Below are 18,002 nucleotides of genomic sequence, written 5' to 3'. Positions count from 1 at the left end.
TCAAAACTTATAAAATAATAATTAAAAAGCCCTGATTCCATACATAGATGAAATATCCTTTGAAAAAACAGCCATTACAAGTTTTAACATTTACCAGTGGTTACTTTAGTACATCTTCTTCATCTTGGGGTTAACTATAATTGTGTATGTACAGTGAAATACAAATACGTCAAATATCAGTGAGGTAACTATAAAAATGGTAACTTTTAAATTGCTGGCACTTTAGTCTAATATAGTTTTGTGCCATGACAAAACTATATCACTGACATTTTACTGTAAAGTATCTACCCTTGGACTTTGGAGAAATCATAACACGTGCCTACCTATCTCATTATGAATTGCAAGAAGGAGAATATAGGGAACTAATACAATAAAGAATTGATCTCACTATCTGAAGCAGAGCAACTAATATAAATATGAATAAACCTGATAGTCCCTGTCAAAGTTCATACTCTATATAAGATGTGAAGCTTATATCCTGCATATTAGAGATGAAAATGTAGTCTGTAAAAAGATAACCAATTCAACTTCTCCCTATCTGCAGGTACAGAAATGAATGTGAATTTCAGCAGAAGCTAAAAGAGACTCTTGAACGCCTGAATAAGGTGAGCCAATTACAATGACAAGTATGCAATCTGCATAATTTATTAGGCAAATTCACTTTGAGGCCATTTCCATTTGATGCCAAATCCACTTTAAGCATTTCTCTCTCTTCTGATGCAGTTTATCTTGGTAATACAATATAATTTTCTCCTCCTCCTTTACGTTTATTGGAATTCCCATCCCTAAACTAATGAAAGAACCATTCCAACCATTCCATCCTACCTTTTTTTTTCTGGTTATAAATTATTAGTACACATATCTAATGCAATCTGAGTCTCGGCTACATTCAGAAATCAGAATCAAATTTGAGAATTTGGAACCTTTTCTTGTTTTTCCAATCATGGGCATTTTCATGTAAATTCTGGGTAGACTACTAATAGACCAATCAGTGTGTAATCATCTAGTGGATAACAGGGTCATAAGGAACAGTTAGCATGAATCTGTCAAGATCAAATGCTTCCTATAATGAAGTAATGGGCCTTGTGAAGGAGGGAGGAGAGTAGAGCTGATAAACCTGGACCTTAAAAAGCTCTCAACATTCTCATAAATAAACCAAAGAAATATGGCCTAGATCAGGGGTTCCCAAATGGAGGTGGGGGGTGGTACGTGGGAGAAATTGTGTAATTGCAGATTTAATTTTCATTATAATAATAATTAGCATTTACAGGGTTAAAATATAAAATGTATGCTAGTAGGGGTATGCAGGAAGCTGGTAAATCTAGAAGGGGGTACGCAATAAGAAAAGGTTTGGGAACATGTGGTCTAGATTAAACTGCATAAAGGTGTGTTCATGACAGCTTGAACTCTCCTGTTGGATGCTCATGTTCAAAGGTAGTTCTTAATAGCTCAAATTTTATCTGTATAGAAATATCAAAGAGGGGGTTTCCAGAGGCTGTCCTGGACTGGTACTGTTCAATATCTTTATTAATGACTTGAAGGACACAATTGTGTATAGCTCGACAACAGCTGCAGATGAAACCAAGTCAGATAACAGTTTTTCAAATCTAAATCTCAACCTCCAAAGTGACCCTGATCAATCTGCAAAATGGTCTGAAGTAAACAGAGTGATATTAAAGCTAAGATCCATCAAATGCACAATTACAAAATGGCACATGGCTGGATATGCTGTAGCACTGCAGAAAAAGGATCTGAGAATTATAGTGGACCACAAGCTAAATTTTAGTCAAGAGAGTAATATTGCTGGAAAAAGCAAAATGCATACTAGGATATGTTAGCAAGAGTGGCATATGCAGGTCCTGGGAAATGACTGTTCCACTCTTGTCAGCACTGTGGAGGCTACCCCTGGAGTACTATATCCAGTTCTGGGCATTGCACTTCAAGAAAGATGTAAACACACTGAAAAAAGTCCAGAAAAAAACAACAAAAAATATCAGAGGTTTGGAAGACATGGCACATGAGGAAAGACTGAAAGAACTGGAATTATTCAGTCTAGAGAAGTCTGAGTGCTGATTTAGTCATAGTCTTTGGATGCAAAAGGGAGTTTAAAAAAGAGGTGTGAGATCATTTATCCTCTGTGCCTGTAAGGACAGAGCAAGAAGTAATGGACTTAAATTGTAGCAAGGGAGATTTAGAAATTTTTTCTAATATCTAACCTATGAGTATAGTTAAGCAACCAGGGATGTATTTGGTAGCCATATTGATCTGAGACAAAAAGAAATGCAAAAACTCAATACCTCTTGGTTCAGAGATGATACCTTTTATTAGACCAACTAAGAAATTGCACCCCCAAAAAAATCTTTTTCTGCAAGCTTTCAGGCTCAGGGAAAATTAAAAATGGTAAAAAAGTCCCCACAGGTAGGAAATAAACTTCATTTTTGCACAGAGGAAGATGAAGGTGGTAGTCTGTTCCTTTAGGTTCATGAGAGTGTCTTTGTGAATTGCTCCTTCTTGTGCAGATCTGGCTAGATTCCTTCCCTGGTGGTGTCAGATGGCAAAAAGGCATGGAGGTGTAGAAAAGTTTCTTGTTGTTCAACAATGAAGTTTAAATCCAAAATCAGTAACCAGAAGAGTTACTTAGAGAAAGTGTAGAATCTTCATTATTGGAAGCTTTTTAAAATCAGATTACCTAAACACTTGTCAGGTTTGGTTTAGACAGGGATGATCTTGCCTTGATCGGGGGTTGGACTAAAGTCAGATGAAATAAACGTTGGCTTGGACTGCTAAAGAAAACCCTAATTGATTGGGTCAGGTTAAAATATTAATGAAATATAACTTCAGAATGTTACTTTCTGAAATCTTACTATAAAAGGAGCGTATATTTCAGGGCAAATAGTTGAACCCATGAAAATAGACATTTCCCATTTCTGAAGCATCAAAGTGGGTGACTGACTACTCCAAACCTTTTCAAAGTGGGAAACTGTCAAAGCCAGTTTGACAGTTTTCCTTCCAATTTGGCTTCTGTTTGAAGAGTCTCTTTTCTGATTTTAAAAAATGTCAAAAGAAATTTCAAGCAGCCCTATTAAGGATTGAAGATTTTATCCTATCCTGCAGGGCATGTGCTGCCTTGTGGGATCGGTATTATTAACACCAAAATGTTGGCTTAGAAAAGGAATAGAAACATACATCAAACACTTCCTTCCCACAGACCAGAAATAATTTTGAAGGGCTTGAACTCATGCATACCATGGATTTTACTATAGGCCGAGCACTTAATCACATGCTTAGCCCCACCCTTAGGCTATTCCCAATTCTAACATGGTTTTTTTTCTAGAGTGCAGGGGTGTCAGTATTTCAGAAATCTGAAATAATTTCCTAGCCTGGCTCCATACCAGTGTCTTCTTGTTTCCATGGCAAAGAATTGCAAGATCATATGAGCCTCAAACTGTGCTAGGAAAAACATGATCTATGCAGGATACAGATGTGCTGTGGCTATTTCATTGGTAGTATACTTTAGCCAAATGACAAAAAAAAAATGGAGTTTTGAGGAAAAGCACAGGCTATACAGAAGACTTAGTGCAAAGAGCTCCATTAATTAGGAACAGTTTTGCTTGTAGGGCAGTCTTAACAGTCCTGACAGTCTTTGCTGTTCCACTGAAAAAACGAATGAGTGACTATTTGCTTTGTCTCCAAGCTTGGCCCTTAATATGGTTAACATAATTAAGTGGATATTTGTTCACAGGGAACATCAAGCTTGTTTGGTTGCTAATGCTGATCCAGTGGTTAATGAATGCTTAAGAAAACTGCTGTGTTGTTAGCTGTACTGTAGCTTCAATCCCATGTCTTTTGGAGATGGTCCAGTCTGACCTTATTTGTGACAGCAGTGTTAGTATTGCTAAACAGACTAAGCTTAAGAGACAATTAAATAGCAGACACATCAGTTTTGATGTGTGTGATATTCAGACCTTGGACCTACCCACTACGTATATATTACCTTGAAAATGTAAGCTCTTTAATTACGTGCAAGTGCATTGTATAAATCCATGGTGTTTAAGACCAGAAAAGCCATTACACCATGTAGTCTCACTACCTTTCTCAAGGGCCATACAAGGCAAGATGGTCTTTTAAACCATACTAAGGGGCAGCATACTGCAGCACAGCATGTCTGCTAAAACCAGGCAGAGATGGGAGTGGAGGCAGCTTACAGCAGCACTGAGCAAGCATTAACAATGTACCCAGTCAGAAGAGTCATTGGCATATGCCTAATGTCACTTTACATTGGGTTTAGCAATGCTACCTAGCACAGTCTGGTCTCCCTAGTGTAGAAGTTCCCTAGGATTCACCCTGTCACTTGTCCATGAACCAAATTGTACTTGGCTGAAGCCTGTTTTTCAGAAAAGCACCTCGCTCTTATTTGAAGGAATCCAGAGATAGGAAATCCATGCTTCCTTTGCTGTGATTAAATACCCTCACTGCCTTATTCTGACTAAATCTGGTTTCAACTTCTAGCCATTGATTCTTGTTATGCCTTTCTATGCTGTACTAGAACCTCTAGTATTTAGTTTCTTCTCCACTGTAAGTCACTTTGGGCATCTTTACACATGCTTTGGGGGTGGGGGGCAGGGGTGTTCTAATAAGAATGGCTCTGAAAGCCGCTCTCATTAAAGTGCCCTCAGCATCTCATGTATTCAGCACCCAGTGCTTCAAAATGGTGGTGGGGAAGCTTTAGTTCAATTAATTTTAGTTGAAGCACCCCTGCTGTTATTTTGAAGTGCAGGGATTTTGAATACATGAGACACAGAGGCTGCTGGAGCATGCTGATTAGCACGCTCCAGCAGATTTCGTTAATCAGGTCTGCTCCAATGCACTATAATTACTGTGTGTCAGAGTAGTGTCCCCATACATCTACAGGCACCCCATGTACTCTTTGTTGAGAAGTTCAGATGGAACTCATTAAGCACTCCCATCATCCTTCGCATTTTTGGCTATTTCTGATATCTTGTAGACACTTTGATACCACAACTTTCCAAAATACTTCTACATCTGTCTCAGCAATGCTGTTTGTATGGGTTTAAAATGACTGCTGCCCCCCCACCAACACACACACGCGCACACACACACACACACACACACACACACCTCTGAACCCCTACTATGATATAAACAAGAATCTCATTAGTCCTTTTGCCACAGCATTGCCCCAACACCTCATGAAGAACTGTTGCAAAAGGATGCTATGTGACCGTTTGTCACCTGGCATCAGCATTGAGTACAGGGTGGATAGGAACCTTTTCAATCTGTCCTGCCTCTGTGCCAAAACCAAAGTTATATCAGCCTTGATTGTGGAACTTCAGTTCACTGATAACTGTGCTGTTGTTGCACATACTGAGCAGGACCTATAAATGACCCTTAGTGGCTTTTCTCAAATATACCAGTACCTGAGATTTACCCTTAACAGTGGAAAAACAATAGTGCTTCACTATCCTGCTCCAAGCCAATTAACTCCCCCAGCAAAGATCACTTTGCATACCACATCAACCAACATTGATGAGGAGATCAAGTATAGGATTCAATATGCCACCTCTGCCTTTAAAAGACTGTATCATCACGTGTTCAATGATCACAACATCAGGAATCAAACACAGCTTCTATTACATAAGGCTGTGGTAATCCCACTGCTTCTCTGTGGCTGTGAAGCTTGGGTGACCTACAGGAACCACCTAAAAAGTCTGTAACACCTTCAACAGCACTACCTCCAAAAATCCTTGCCATAAAGTAGGAGAATCATGGCACAAATGCCAGTCTCCTTACCAAAGCTAACACCACCAGCATAGAAGCATTGCTTATTCAACATCAGCTGCAGTGGAAAGGATACTGTGCAGATGCCTGATGTATGTTCATCAAAACAGTTGCTATGCTCCCAACTCAAGCTGGCTCCGTGTTACCCAGGATTTAATATTCCCATCATGCAAGCTCTCCCATCAGGTTTAAGTAGTGTTAATTATACCAAACTTCTCAATGGAGAATTCTTCAGCCCTCTTGATGGTTATCTAGGCCCTTAGTATTCTATAGGCAAGTATATACTAATACTATATACTTCATATTTAATTTCATTGAATGAATTTCATTCATGAGATACCATGTTTGAGCTTCTACATCTTTAAAGTATCCTATTCAGTCCTAGTGAGTTTGAAAGAGATACAGCAGATCATGTAGGATAACAGAGATATTTCCCATCTCCCTCTTTACATACATGCACACACACCTGTTCAAGCCATGGAGGAACACCAGCAATTTTACATGAATTATACAACATGCCAGCTTACAGAAGCCAAACTCCCATGTTGATGGCAAAGGTATATATTATGGATTTATCTCAGAAATGGAACCTAATTAGGCTGACTAGAATATCTGTTAGCAAGTCCGACCTGGCAATGTTTGCTGGTAGTGTAAAGATCATTCCACTTAAAATATGAATTATGAAAATATGAAATATAGACATACAGCATTGTAATGGAAGGGTTACTGTTTGAATCACCATCAAGGAGAGATGAAAGTCTCCTTGTACTCTGTACTGAGTATAAGTGGCCCACATTAGCTGAGCAATATGGAGAATGTTGCACAGCAGATGCCTGGTATGACAATAAATGGAGTGATTAAATCTGCAGTACTGTCCCATCTGCTCCTGTATTTAAACCCTTTCCATGAATCTTCTTAACAAACTGTTCAAGTTTGTTAGCTCCTTTTTATTGTTTTCCAGTGCAGAAGGGCTATAAAGTGAGAGAATGGGACCAGCTGTGAGTGCCTTGGTCAGGGGTATTCTCATGAGATGCAGGAGTGAAAGCAGAATCTCTAGATCACACCCCACTGCAACCCACCGCACTGGCAAAAAAAAGTGGTGATACATATATTTCAACATGGCCTTTAAGAGATGTGACAATGAGACATGTGGTAGACAATAGTGCTTTTCTAAGCATTCTTCACATACTTTCTCCCATATATATTTAATTTGTCTGCTATTAGTGAATGTTTGTTCTATATATCCACCAGCTATATCACCTAGAGCAGCAGTTGTCAACCTTTTTGCAATGGCAGGCTGGACTGACCTGGCTTGGGTCCAAGGTGGGCCTGAGCTAGAACCTGGACACTGCTAATGCTGCTTCTTCTCCTTGCTGCCTGGCCATGGCACAGGCAAAGCTACTCACTCTGATGTGGGGTCCTGCCATTCAGTGCTGACATCAGAACAATGACAAAATTGTGGGCTGGGTCCTATGGCTCTCCAGGCTGGATCTGACTCATGGGCAATAAGTTTTAACCCATAACCTAGAGATAAAAAATGGGAATAGTGAAGGATCAGAAGTAACAAAGATCAAATAGTCTCTTCCTGAGTTCTCCCTACTTTGAGCAAAAGGGATCATCTGTTCATTATGCGGTGGTGCATATACTTCCCCCTCTCTGATGCCCATGAAATTGGCTGGATTCTGTCACCTGCATGTACAACTTCCTTTCTCTGAAGGTTCTCATTAATGTCAGTGCCATTACTCAGAGTAAAGTCACAGGCCAGCTCCTCAGCCAATATATTCAAAAAAATTAAGACCAGGAGAACCTATGATTACCTACTCTGTCCTTCAGCAAAATAGATCTGTAGATTTAACCATCAATTTCGGCATCAAGCCTTTCGACCTCTAGCTGAACTGGAGTGTCATCTTCAAAGTCAATGTATCTCTGCCAATTTAATACCAGCTGAGGATGTGTGTCCCAACATGGTTAGTTGCTTATAGTACCTTTAATACTCCATTCTATGCCCAGGACTGGAGTTCTTCTGACTGCTTGAATTCTATGTAGAAATAGTCAGTGAAAGTCCATCAACATGCTCATTACTCCCTCAGGTTAATATCAAACATCCAAATGTTCCTAGAAGGTGAAAGGAAAAGTATGCTGTTGCACTGGAAGATTTTTTAGGAGCATCAAGGTCTCAATCCTATAAAATGCCAAGAACCTTCAAAACTTGTGAACTCTCCTGGGAAGCAAGAGTACTCCGCCCCTCACAGGATTCATTCCTAACTATAAGTCTAGTTTCTCAGACAAGGGAAATTGGGTTCTTTGAAACAGTTTCTATGCTCCTCTCAATATAAACTTTACAAAATTAAGCCAGTAGCATAAGGAGAGAGGGTCCTTCCTTTTCTGTGTGCTTGTGACAAGGCATTTAGCAGAATTTATAGATTCATTAGAATTTAGCAGGGCTGTTCTGTGAACACTTTTGCTATGGCCTTGAACTTGCAACCTCTGAGCTATTAACCATGCAGCAAAGTGCCCAGCCCCAGGATTATTGCTTTAATAAAAGGATTTAATAATCCCTGGGCATCTTTAAAAACTATTCAAGACTGGCTTTTAAAAATATAGTAATAAATCTGAATTACCCGCCTTTGTTATTTGCTTTATTTTGTGAAAAGCTAGATAACTCATCTCTCCCCAGCTCTAGTTTCCACTGCTAGTCCTTCAGCTTTTGGGCTTATAACCTGTTAAAGTTAAACAATCTTTATTTTCCTCTGCCAAAAGCAGAAGTTATTCTGCTGGATCGAGGCTATTTGTACTATTCATACTTTTCTTTCTGTTTTCATATTAATCCCTTTCAAGATATTTCAGGATGATAATTGTACATATTTGCCAATGTACTAGAGCTCATGTTGAACAAGTTTTACTGTTGCTGAAGAGCTCACATAATGCAGAAGCTAATACAGCCCCATCTCCAGAGGGAGGGAAGACTGGTGTCAAAACCAGTATGGTTCCATCATACAAGGAGTGCAGCTGAATTTTGGAAGTTGGTGCATCTCATGCTCTGTTATGGGACCCTAGCTTCACAGCCCTACCTGCATGAACAAAGGGTTGGATGGAGGCTTGAGGCCTTGGAGCATTGTTCCTTCCCTTGCAGGCAGGCACACTTTATGACCAAACATACATTAGCTACTGGATAGAGACAGCCTCTTCAGAGAAGCTCTAAAACTCCTGGATATTAATGAAGTGTACAGGCATCTATCAACCCCCAGCTTCTTTCCCAGTTAGACCCACTGGGCAGTTTGTGTTAAAGGTCCCACTCTGAAGTAGTTTATCAGATACCCAGCTACTGAACTTTAGTTCCAGAGCTCAAAAACGTCCCTTGTCTTTAAAAACACCATGACAACTACCAGCTAGAATATAATCTACTGTGGGCTTTAGGTGTTCATTGAAAACTTCCTCTGATAGAGTAAACGTCAGTGAGTGTATCTATACAAGATGCTAACTGCGCAGTAGCCTAATAACACTGAGCAGTAGTGTGCCAGGCAAAGCCCACTCTAATATGCTACTGCACAGTAGTATTAGGCTGCTGCTCAGTTAGCATCCAAAAAAAACCCATGCGCCAGCATTACCACACAATAGCATAAGTTACTGCACATTGATTTAGTATTTGGTTATCCAAATACTAACTTAATGTGCACTAATTACAGTGCATTAATGAATATGTAGATGCACCCAGTGTATATTATAACTTCTACCTTTTGTGTTAGATCCAGAGGGGGATGCAAGCCTGTGTTTGGTCTTCTAGCTAAGGCTTTTAGCTCTGGACATCTCTGATTTAGTCCTTGAGGCACTGGCCAAAGTGACAACCACCATGTAGCCCAGTGTTTAGACCATCTGGGTTATGAACTACTGTGGGCTTCAGGTGCTCATGGAAAACTTCCTTTGATAGTTTAAATGTCAGTAGGTGCATCTACACAAGACGCTAACTGCGCAGTATCCTAATGACACTGTGCAGTAGCATATTGGGGGAAAATGCTGCTAATATGCTACTGCACAGTAATATTAGCCTACTGTGCAATAAGCATCACTAAAAACCTGTGCATTGGCGCTACTGTACAATAGGACAAGTTACTGCACATAAACTTAATGAGAAGCAACTATGGCACATTAGTGAATGTATAGACACACCTAAATTAGGTAATTCACCCAGGAAGCAGAACAAGTTCACACACCATGTAACCAACAGCAGCTCAAACAGAAAGTTGTGATTCTTAAGCCAGTGAAATGCTCAGCACAACCTCTTGTTTTAACAAGCCAGGATTATTTTTTTTAAGCAGATTATTCACTGATCTATGTGCATAATGGGCAAATTTATAACTACCAGTTTGCAGACCATATTCAGAGAAAAAAGAAAGAGAAGCTTCAGTAAGTAACTTTGGTTACAATCTTTTTACCGTTTCTATAATTACAATAGAGGTGGGGGGTGCTTTTGCATAATCCTGAAGGCATTTGACAAAACTTCACACTAATAGTTATACTTCCCATTATTTCAAACGACTTGGTGAAGTTTGTACATCTTAGTCAGCCTGGCTCTTGGCCATGATATTCTTTTTTCCAGGGAGGCAGCAACTATGAGATCATATTATGGTGACTGCAAAGTTCCGGCAATTGTCACATATTAATTAGGAGGTATATTTCATAGATCCTTACACTTATACATCAGTTGATATTTGATTGCATTCAAGCCAAACTAAGACTACAGGAATGCAGTGACTGTTACATAGAAGGCTAAGGTCATTTTACTTTGCAATTACTGGATCTTTCCAGGAAATAGCCATGGGGTAGTCTCATGTATAACTTTGTGTTGATTTATTCCTCCTTTTTAATCTGAGCATTAGGGAGTCTTTTTGACAGCACAAACCCATTGAAGCAGAGGTAGATAGTGAGTGTGTCATCTGAAATTCACTGTAAACACCAGACAGATAGTGGGATCTACTTGCCAAATTGGACCTTGTTGGTATCTGACGGAATCAAGTTAGAACTGGCTAATACTCTAATGAGGGCTGAAATGCCTGTTTTGAGAAATGCATTTTAAACCCCACTTAGCTAGACAAATGACATAGAATAATAAAGTTGAAACTTCCAATACAGGTTTCCTCTTTGTTGTAATTAATAACTACTGGGAGAATCTGTACATGCTATAGCGTGCAGCAATAAGTTCTGGTGCATACTGTGCTGGAATTTATTGCTCCTGATTGCACTGCTTAAACGCATGCCTAGGACCACAGGCCACTGAGCTGGGTTGGAACAGCCCTGGTTGACAGGGGGCTGCAGAAGTCAGCCTGTTAGCCCAGGGCTGCTCCAACCTGGCTCAATATACAGTGGAAGGGCTGGCTGTGGTGGGGGCTAGTTGTCAGGCAGGCTGGACACTCAAGTACCTTTGTAACCCAGCCAGCCCCATCAGCATCTACATGTGTGATGCTGTGGGGTAAAAAACTCTGCAACAAGGCGGTACTTGTATTGACAAGTACTACCCTGCTGCAGAGTTTATTAGTTTCCTTTGGCCTAATAGGGCTAGACATGTAGATGCCAAGGTATTTACTGCAGAGCTAATTAGGCAACTCCTCAGTAGATGTCTCATGTAGATGTTTCCATTTGGTCAGTCACTATGTACAAATTCTACAGTACTGGATCTGGCAGATTCCTTTCTCACTGTTATTGAATGAAAATCCAATTTAATTCACTTAGATCACTGCTGGAGTTTTATATGAAGCTGAAGATAAAAAAAAATTGGACACAGTGATTTGTGTAATTTGTATAAAGTGATCATTCAAATTTTTGAAGAAAAACAGTTGTGCTCTGTGTTTTGATGCATGATTTATCAAGTCAGAGCTAAAACCAGCTTATATGGAAGGAAAAAACTGCAAATGCATATTCTCTATCTAACACACATTTAAACGGCTGAAAACTAGTTTTGTCCATTACGTACAAAAACATTTGGTAATAGGTAATGTCAGCCTTCCTTCCACAAGCCTAATAACATTTTCATTGTTATATTGATCTTTCTATCAATAGGAAATTATAAAGACTGCAGAAAAGTGATATATATTCTTGATGACTGGTTTAGAATATTCTGTATGTGGTCTATTTTAATTAGCTGCGTTTGCTGTTGAGCTGGTTAACAATGAGTCTGCTGTTGTTTTATTGGAGGACCAGCATACTTGGCTGAGAAAAATCAATAGCATAATAGAAAGAGCTAGCATCTACACATTTCTGAATAGCATGGCACTGCTTGTGACTAATTTTCTGTGCACGTAGAAAAAAGGAAAATTCTCTCACCAGTCATATGTTCTGCCTGTAGCTGGAAGCATTTACTTTGCAGCACATGACTGTACCAATGTGAGGGATATTTACAGCTGCTAATTGAAAGTGTTGAGTTTTTAAAAAGGCATCAGACATTTAAAAGTTATTTTTAGCCTCTTGTAACAAGAAACATCTAGGGTTGCTCTGACTAAAGGAAACTAAGAGGGAAAGAATATCTTGTGTCTGTTTGCTTGTTGTGTGCTTGGAGAATACATGCCAGACTGGAGCCCTCCTCTTCCTGGAGAGACCTGGATACTACCATCTCTCCAATTTAGCTTCTTTCTCAGGGGCTCTAGAGGTCTGAGTGACAGGTCCCAGATTAACAGTCATATAGTCCAAATACGCAAACACCCTAACAAATCCTTAGCCTCATCAAACTGATAACCCTTATGTGAAGGGGTAAAAAAATCCCTCTCCTGATTCCATATGTCAGCAGTTACCTTTGGCCCTTGACATCCCCAATCTGTTGCAGAAGGAGTGCAGGGAGTCTACTAGAGTTCCCCATTTTGTGCTCTGTTCACAAGCCTAGCCCTCCAGTGAAGTATAGCAGTAACTCCTCCTTCTCAGACTAGCACCCAATACTAACACCCAACAGGTTCTTTCAAATGCTTGTCAACTCCCTTCCCTAGAGGGGTCAGTAGAGGAATTCAGTCCCGTTCACTCTTCTTAGTTCCAGAATAGGACAGCTATAGACAGCTTTTCAGAGAAGGCTGAGGCTGTTGTCAAGGCATGCCTACAGCCTGAGGCTGTCAGTGTGCTTAAAGGGCTAAGTGATGCTTTCATCAGCCAGTCCAGTCAGAGAGTACTGGGACAATCACATTAGCCAGGGATCAAGTCAGGCATGGCAGTTCAAGAGCTCAGCTCAGCTGTGCCTTACTGGCCAGAAGCCATGACAGCAATGTTAACCCTATTACATGTCCAAACATAATTCACTAGGTGAATGCAGGGATTTGACTGAGGTCCCCTCTACACATTGCAGGTACTGCATAATTAATTGATTAGTTGTGCAATTACCGTGAGAACACTTACACGTGCAAGTCGCTTTCACACAATAAACAGCTCTAACTAGCTAAAAAGTTAGAGCTTGAAAATGTGTACTAACTTTATAGCTGGTTGCTATCAAGCCTTGTGCATAATGTGCATGTGTAGCAAGGTGTCCCCTGAGGCTGGGAGCCCTGTCAAGTGACAGGGCTCCTAGCTGCAGGGGTGTACCTTGCCCAGCCCAGACTGATGGGGACTCTCAGTCCCAGCAACTGCAGATTCTGGGTCCTGGCAGCACCCTGCAACTGTGGGGATGCAAAGTCCCACAGTTGTGGATGCTGGGTCCCCACAGTGTGCCTACCGGCAAACCACCAGGGTGAGAGGATTGGGATTTCCTGGACCTGGGGGTGTGAGAAACCCCTACAGTAGGAGGATCACTGCAAGGGAGATCCCCCCACCCTGTGGGTGCAGGATCCTCCAGCCCTGGTGTTTTCCCATACCAAGTATGGGAGTTGGTGTAGGGGGGTGGTACATGGGACTCCCAGGTACAGAAGATTACTTCTTGCTGGTTCAGGGGGACCCCGGGATTGGGCTCCTGCCTGCACCAGCAATAAAGTGTGATGGTATCTAATGTACAATCCCTCAATTGCACCTCCTGCTGTGCACATGTGGCATGGCAGGAGGTGCAACTGTGTGAATTGCGCATTAGATCCAATCGTGCCTTTATTTGCAAGTGTAGAGGGAGCCATAGGAATCCACAGTGTCAAAAAACTTCTGATCTGTTATGGCTTTTTGGGGGTCTTTACAACAGAAGAAGTACTGTATTATTATTCTGCAGTCAAAAAAGTGAAAGCAAAACAAAAAGATGGCATTTTCCAGGGGGGTGGAGGTCAGACTGAGTCTAAAACTCACTTTAGAACTCGTTATTTTGTACTGTATGTTGTTAAATTTACTGGAAATTACTTTCTATCAAAGCTGTTAGACACATGGCCCATGGGCTGCTCCTGGCCCATGGATCTGCTCCATCTGGCCTGTCACAGTACCAATGGGCTAGGAAATTTGTGGGAGTGGCTAGAAGTGGTGCTAGCCTGCTGTAGGCTTGGTATTCTGGTGGACATGGCTATAAGTCACAAGTGGCAAATGAGGGCATTGCCAATAGACCCCAATTTGCCTCATGGCCACTTGGCCTGCTGCCATTTTCACTGCTTCCATCATGACAAGTAGCTGCCTGGCCTGCAACTGCTTGCCCCATTGCCATGGTGGCCATAGTTATCCCCACCATCATTACTATTGCTGTTGCTGCTGCTTCTGTGGATCTGGCCTGCAAGAAACCCTGTGGTCTGGATTCAGCCTGGGCCACAGGATAAGTTTGACACCTCATTTTGTATTTTTTAAAATTATATAATACAATAACAATTGGGGTCAGATTGGGCCATATCCTAATCTCAGCTACGCATATGTAATTCTCAGTAATTATTTCTTTTTCTTTTAGATTAAATTGACTTGGGAATTATCTTCCTCCTGTACAATATATTATTACAGGTTTTCCCCCAAACTTTCCCCAAATTTTAAGTGTTTCTATACTAACACATTAATACTTTTTAGGGCTAGAATTGTTTAAAAAAAAAACATGAAAAAGAAAAAACAAATTTGCAATGGTATAACCCTACAAAGTGATGAGAAATAGCTTGACACAGAATTACAGTGCATATTTTGCCAGGGATATTAAAGAAGTGTTTCAAATAATGTCATAAATAGTAGAGAAATCAATACTTCGTTCTTTTGATTCCCCCTGTGTAGAATTCAAGCATAATTGTAAGTGTTTAGGATCAAAGTAAGTGTCCGTTCCTTGGCTGCCAGCCACCTTTCAGCATATGGTGAAGAAATTTGACAATGCCACAGTGCTGAAATATATACATTGCTTTTCTTCAGAAATTATCTCCACAGCATGCACCATAGAAGACAAAAAATTAAAGGGCATATTGTGTGCTGGTTTCATAACACCCTTATTTCTTCCAATAATCTTTAAATCTCAGAACAGGTGGATACAAACGTGAAATGATTCATCTTGTGGACAACTGGCTCCTTTGTTCTTACTGATTTAGAAGCAAATACTAACAGCATCATGTTTATCTGTATTATAGGAAGCAGATGAAGCATTATTGTGCAATCTGGAACTTCAAATTGAATCACAGTTCCTGCAGGATGACATTAATTCCACAAAGGAGAGGCACAAGAAGGTAATTGCAAGGAACTCCCCACCCCTTTTAGAGCATCCCCTAGGGAGGAGTTTGTTAGACTAGGGACAGACATAACACATAAACAGGTTTAAGTGATCATAAACTGGTTTAAACTTGTAACAGAACAGACATTTAGTGCAGTTTCAAAATGGCTGAAACCAGTTTGAGATAAACCTGGTTGAATGTAGTATCAGACTTAACTGATTTGTATCAAACCAGTTTATGCAATGTCTGTCTTAGACCCCTTGTTGGTTTAAGTTAAATCAGATTCCCCCAGCATCCCAGCATGATCTGTGGGCTTGGCAGAGCTCTCTGCTCCGCAACAGGGCTGGCCTCTCTCCTCTGCTCCCTGGCTAGAGCTCAAGCAGAGACTTGCAGTCACAGCAGGATCTGCTGGTTTCTCCATACCACGCTTCTCTCTCCCACTCACCACTGTGGCATGCTAGCTAAAGCCATGTAAGGCAGATAGGACAGTGCCCACTTAGGGCTTTTGGAGCTAATAGCTCAGTGGTAATGTCTCTGCATTCCTTCCTTTGGAAAAAGCTGTTTAAGAAGAGCTTCAATTAATGAGTGAGGATTTGTTTTCTGATGGGGTGCTAAATGCTGGTAACAGAACTGATAAATGCTCTGTTATCAAAGGGTGGGGGGATCCCTAATCACAATGTCTTGCCAGGGCCTGGCTATACCCCACCTCAGTTCAGCCCTGTGGAAAGGAAGGAAGGCTGCTTTAGTGCCCCCCTGACTTCTAGCCTGAACCACTGCAGGCATGTGCCAGCAGTTATTCAGTCCAGAGGGGATGTATGTACAGTTACAAACTGGTTTAGCCTAGCCAGGTTAGACTAACCTGCAAAGATTGAATCAGTTCAGGCTCAGGTTTTTTGAGTGTGTGTCCCTAGATTCAATGTTTAAAAGAATTAATCTATCCTTGATCTGTTTCAGTGGCCAGGTCAAACAAATACAAGATGTAAGCTTAGGTGGAGGGGGTTGATTTTATATACTATATGCATTTTTAGGTGTTACAGGCATTTTGAAATGGTTCAAATAAACAACATGACTCCAGATAAGCCTGGACCATTTAGTGAACAAAATACATTCAGTTCATTATCCATGACCAACAGATAGACTCTTGTCCAAATTAATTCATATGAAGTCATCAGGCCAGAGTCACTAACATGATTATTTGTATCTTCATGGATCTTTTATTATCGTTTAACTTACAAAATGGTCTTAGGATTGTGGTGGGCCAGTAGGGGGTGCTTCTGCACTGAGCCACCCACCTCACTGTGCCTGACCACCTTCCAGGCTCTGAGTACCTCCCTGGGGGCACCTCACATCTGGCTGACCCCCTTCCTGGAGCACACCCGCTAGCCTGGGGGTAGAGCTGCCACCACCCAGGGACAGGCTTGATCCTGGCACTATGCCCCCTAGAAAACACAGGCCTAGTAGCCCTCAAGGGTACTTCACTGACTTCAAGAACTTGGGGTCCTTCCCTCAATAGGATGCACAAGTAGTGGTCTCCCTTAGTCAGCTGAATTAAGGGGACCCCAAGGCATAATCTAGACCCACTCCCAATAAGTCTCCCACACTAGGTACAAAGGAGAACTTTATTGATTGTAAGGGGTAGGGTTGGAATAGAATACAGAGTTGAGTAGTATCAGAGAAATCCCATAGAGAAAACAGGGTGGCTGGAGTGGCCTTTGATCATGCATCTGAGTTACTGCATGCTATATATATCTAGTTAGATCTCAGGTAGTTTACTCACAAGTATCATCCAGAGGCAGGTGGAGATTCCCTCTGGAGACAGCCAGTTCCTTGATCATGAGTTTTGAGACAGAAAGCAAGTTTCAGATGGTCTAGCTCTATAAAGTGTTTCTAGATTCTATTTCTGTAAATAGAATAACTAGAAGATTGCAGGATGAGGATTCCACAGGCAGACTAAGGATCCCAGTGGTAAAAAAGTTAAGCCTTCTCAGTCTATTGCCAGAGATATGAGTTTGATCCATGCTGAATTCATGCTGAAAGTTGCATCTACCTGGTCCCTCTATTAATGGGTTTCTGGTCATACAGGCTGAGAAGTCAAAGCTTGCTGAATGTGGTGATAGCCACCTGATTACACCATAGCCTTATAGGTCACTAGGCACAAGAGGAATTTGACTAGGCCTGTGCAAAGTGTCTAGTATTTGCTCTGGATTCAGCCAATTCGGGGGGACAGTGATTCAATTTGGTAATTCAAATCACGGCCCTAAATTGATTTGGTCAAATCTCTGAATCAGCCAGGCCCATCCCCCTCAGCCTGGCAATGGCTGCCCCACCTGCCCCAGCTCCCAGCACTTTGAAAATAAAAGCCTCAGCTCACTGGCTGCTGCTGGGTGGGGACGTGATCCCCATTGCCTCCCACTGCACCACACTGTGTGGGGGGCTCTTCATGAGTCCCCCAGCCCCCCATGGCTAGCCCACCAGCTATGGTTATGGAAAAAAAGAAAAAGAAGAAAAACCCTGACTCACTGCTCATACCAGTGGGGGGTGATCCCCACTGCCCCACACCATGTGAGGGACTCTGTATGAGCCCTGGAAGCCCCGTGGTTTCTGCAGGATCAGCGAGTCCAGGGCTTTTCTGGGTTTTTTTTCTTAAAGGGCTAG

The 18,002-nt window shown here is 41.3% G+C and overlaps 1 protein-coding gene across 1 annotated transcript in view; it reads left to right on the top strand.

Moving 5' to 3' along the window:
- Positions 1–18,002, top strand: part of BFSP1 (beaded filament structural protein 1) — a 44,273-nt gene that overhangs the window by 12,786 nt on the left and 13,485 nt on the right. The window contains exons 2-3 of the mRNA XM_019548683.1: positions 545–605; positions 15,267–15,362. Of these exons, the coding sequence (XP_019404228.1) occupies positions 545–605; positions 15,267–15,362 (157 nt within the window). The remainder of the gene's footprint in view (positions 1–544; positions 606–15,266; positions 15,363–18,002) is intronic.

Source organism: Crocodylus porosus, unplaced genomic scaffold (genome assembly GCF_001723895.1).
Source record: "Crocodylus porosus isolate Cpor-Errol unplaced genomic scaffold, CroPor_comp1, whole genome shotgun sequence".
Taxonomy (NCBI): domain Eukaryota; kingdom Metazoa; phylum Chordata; order Crocodylia; family Crocodylidae; genus Crocodylus; species Crocodylus porosus.
This window is presented reverse-complemented; position numbering and strand designations above follow the sequence as displayed.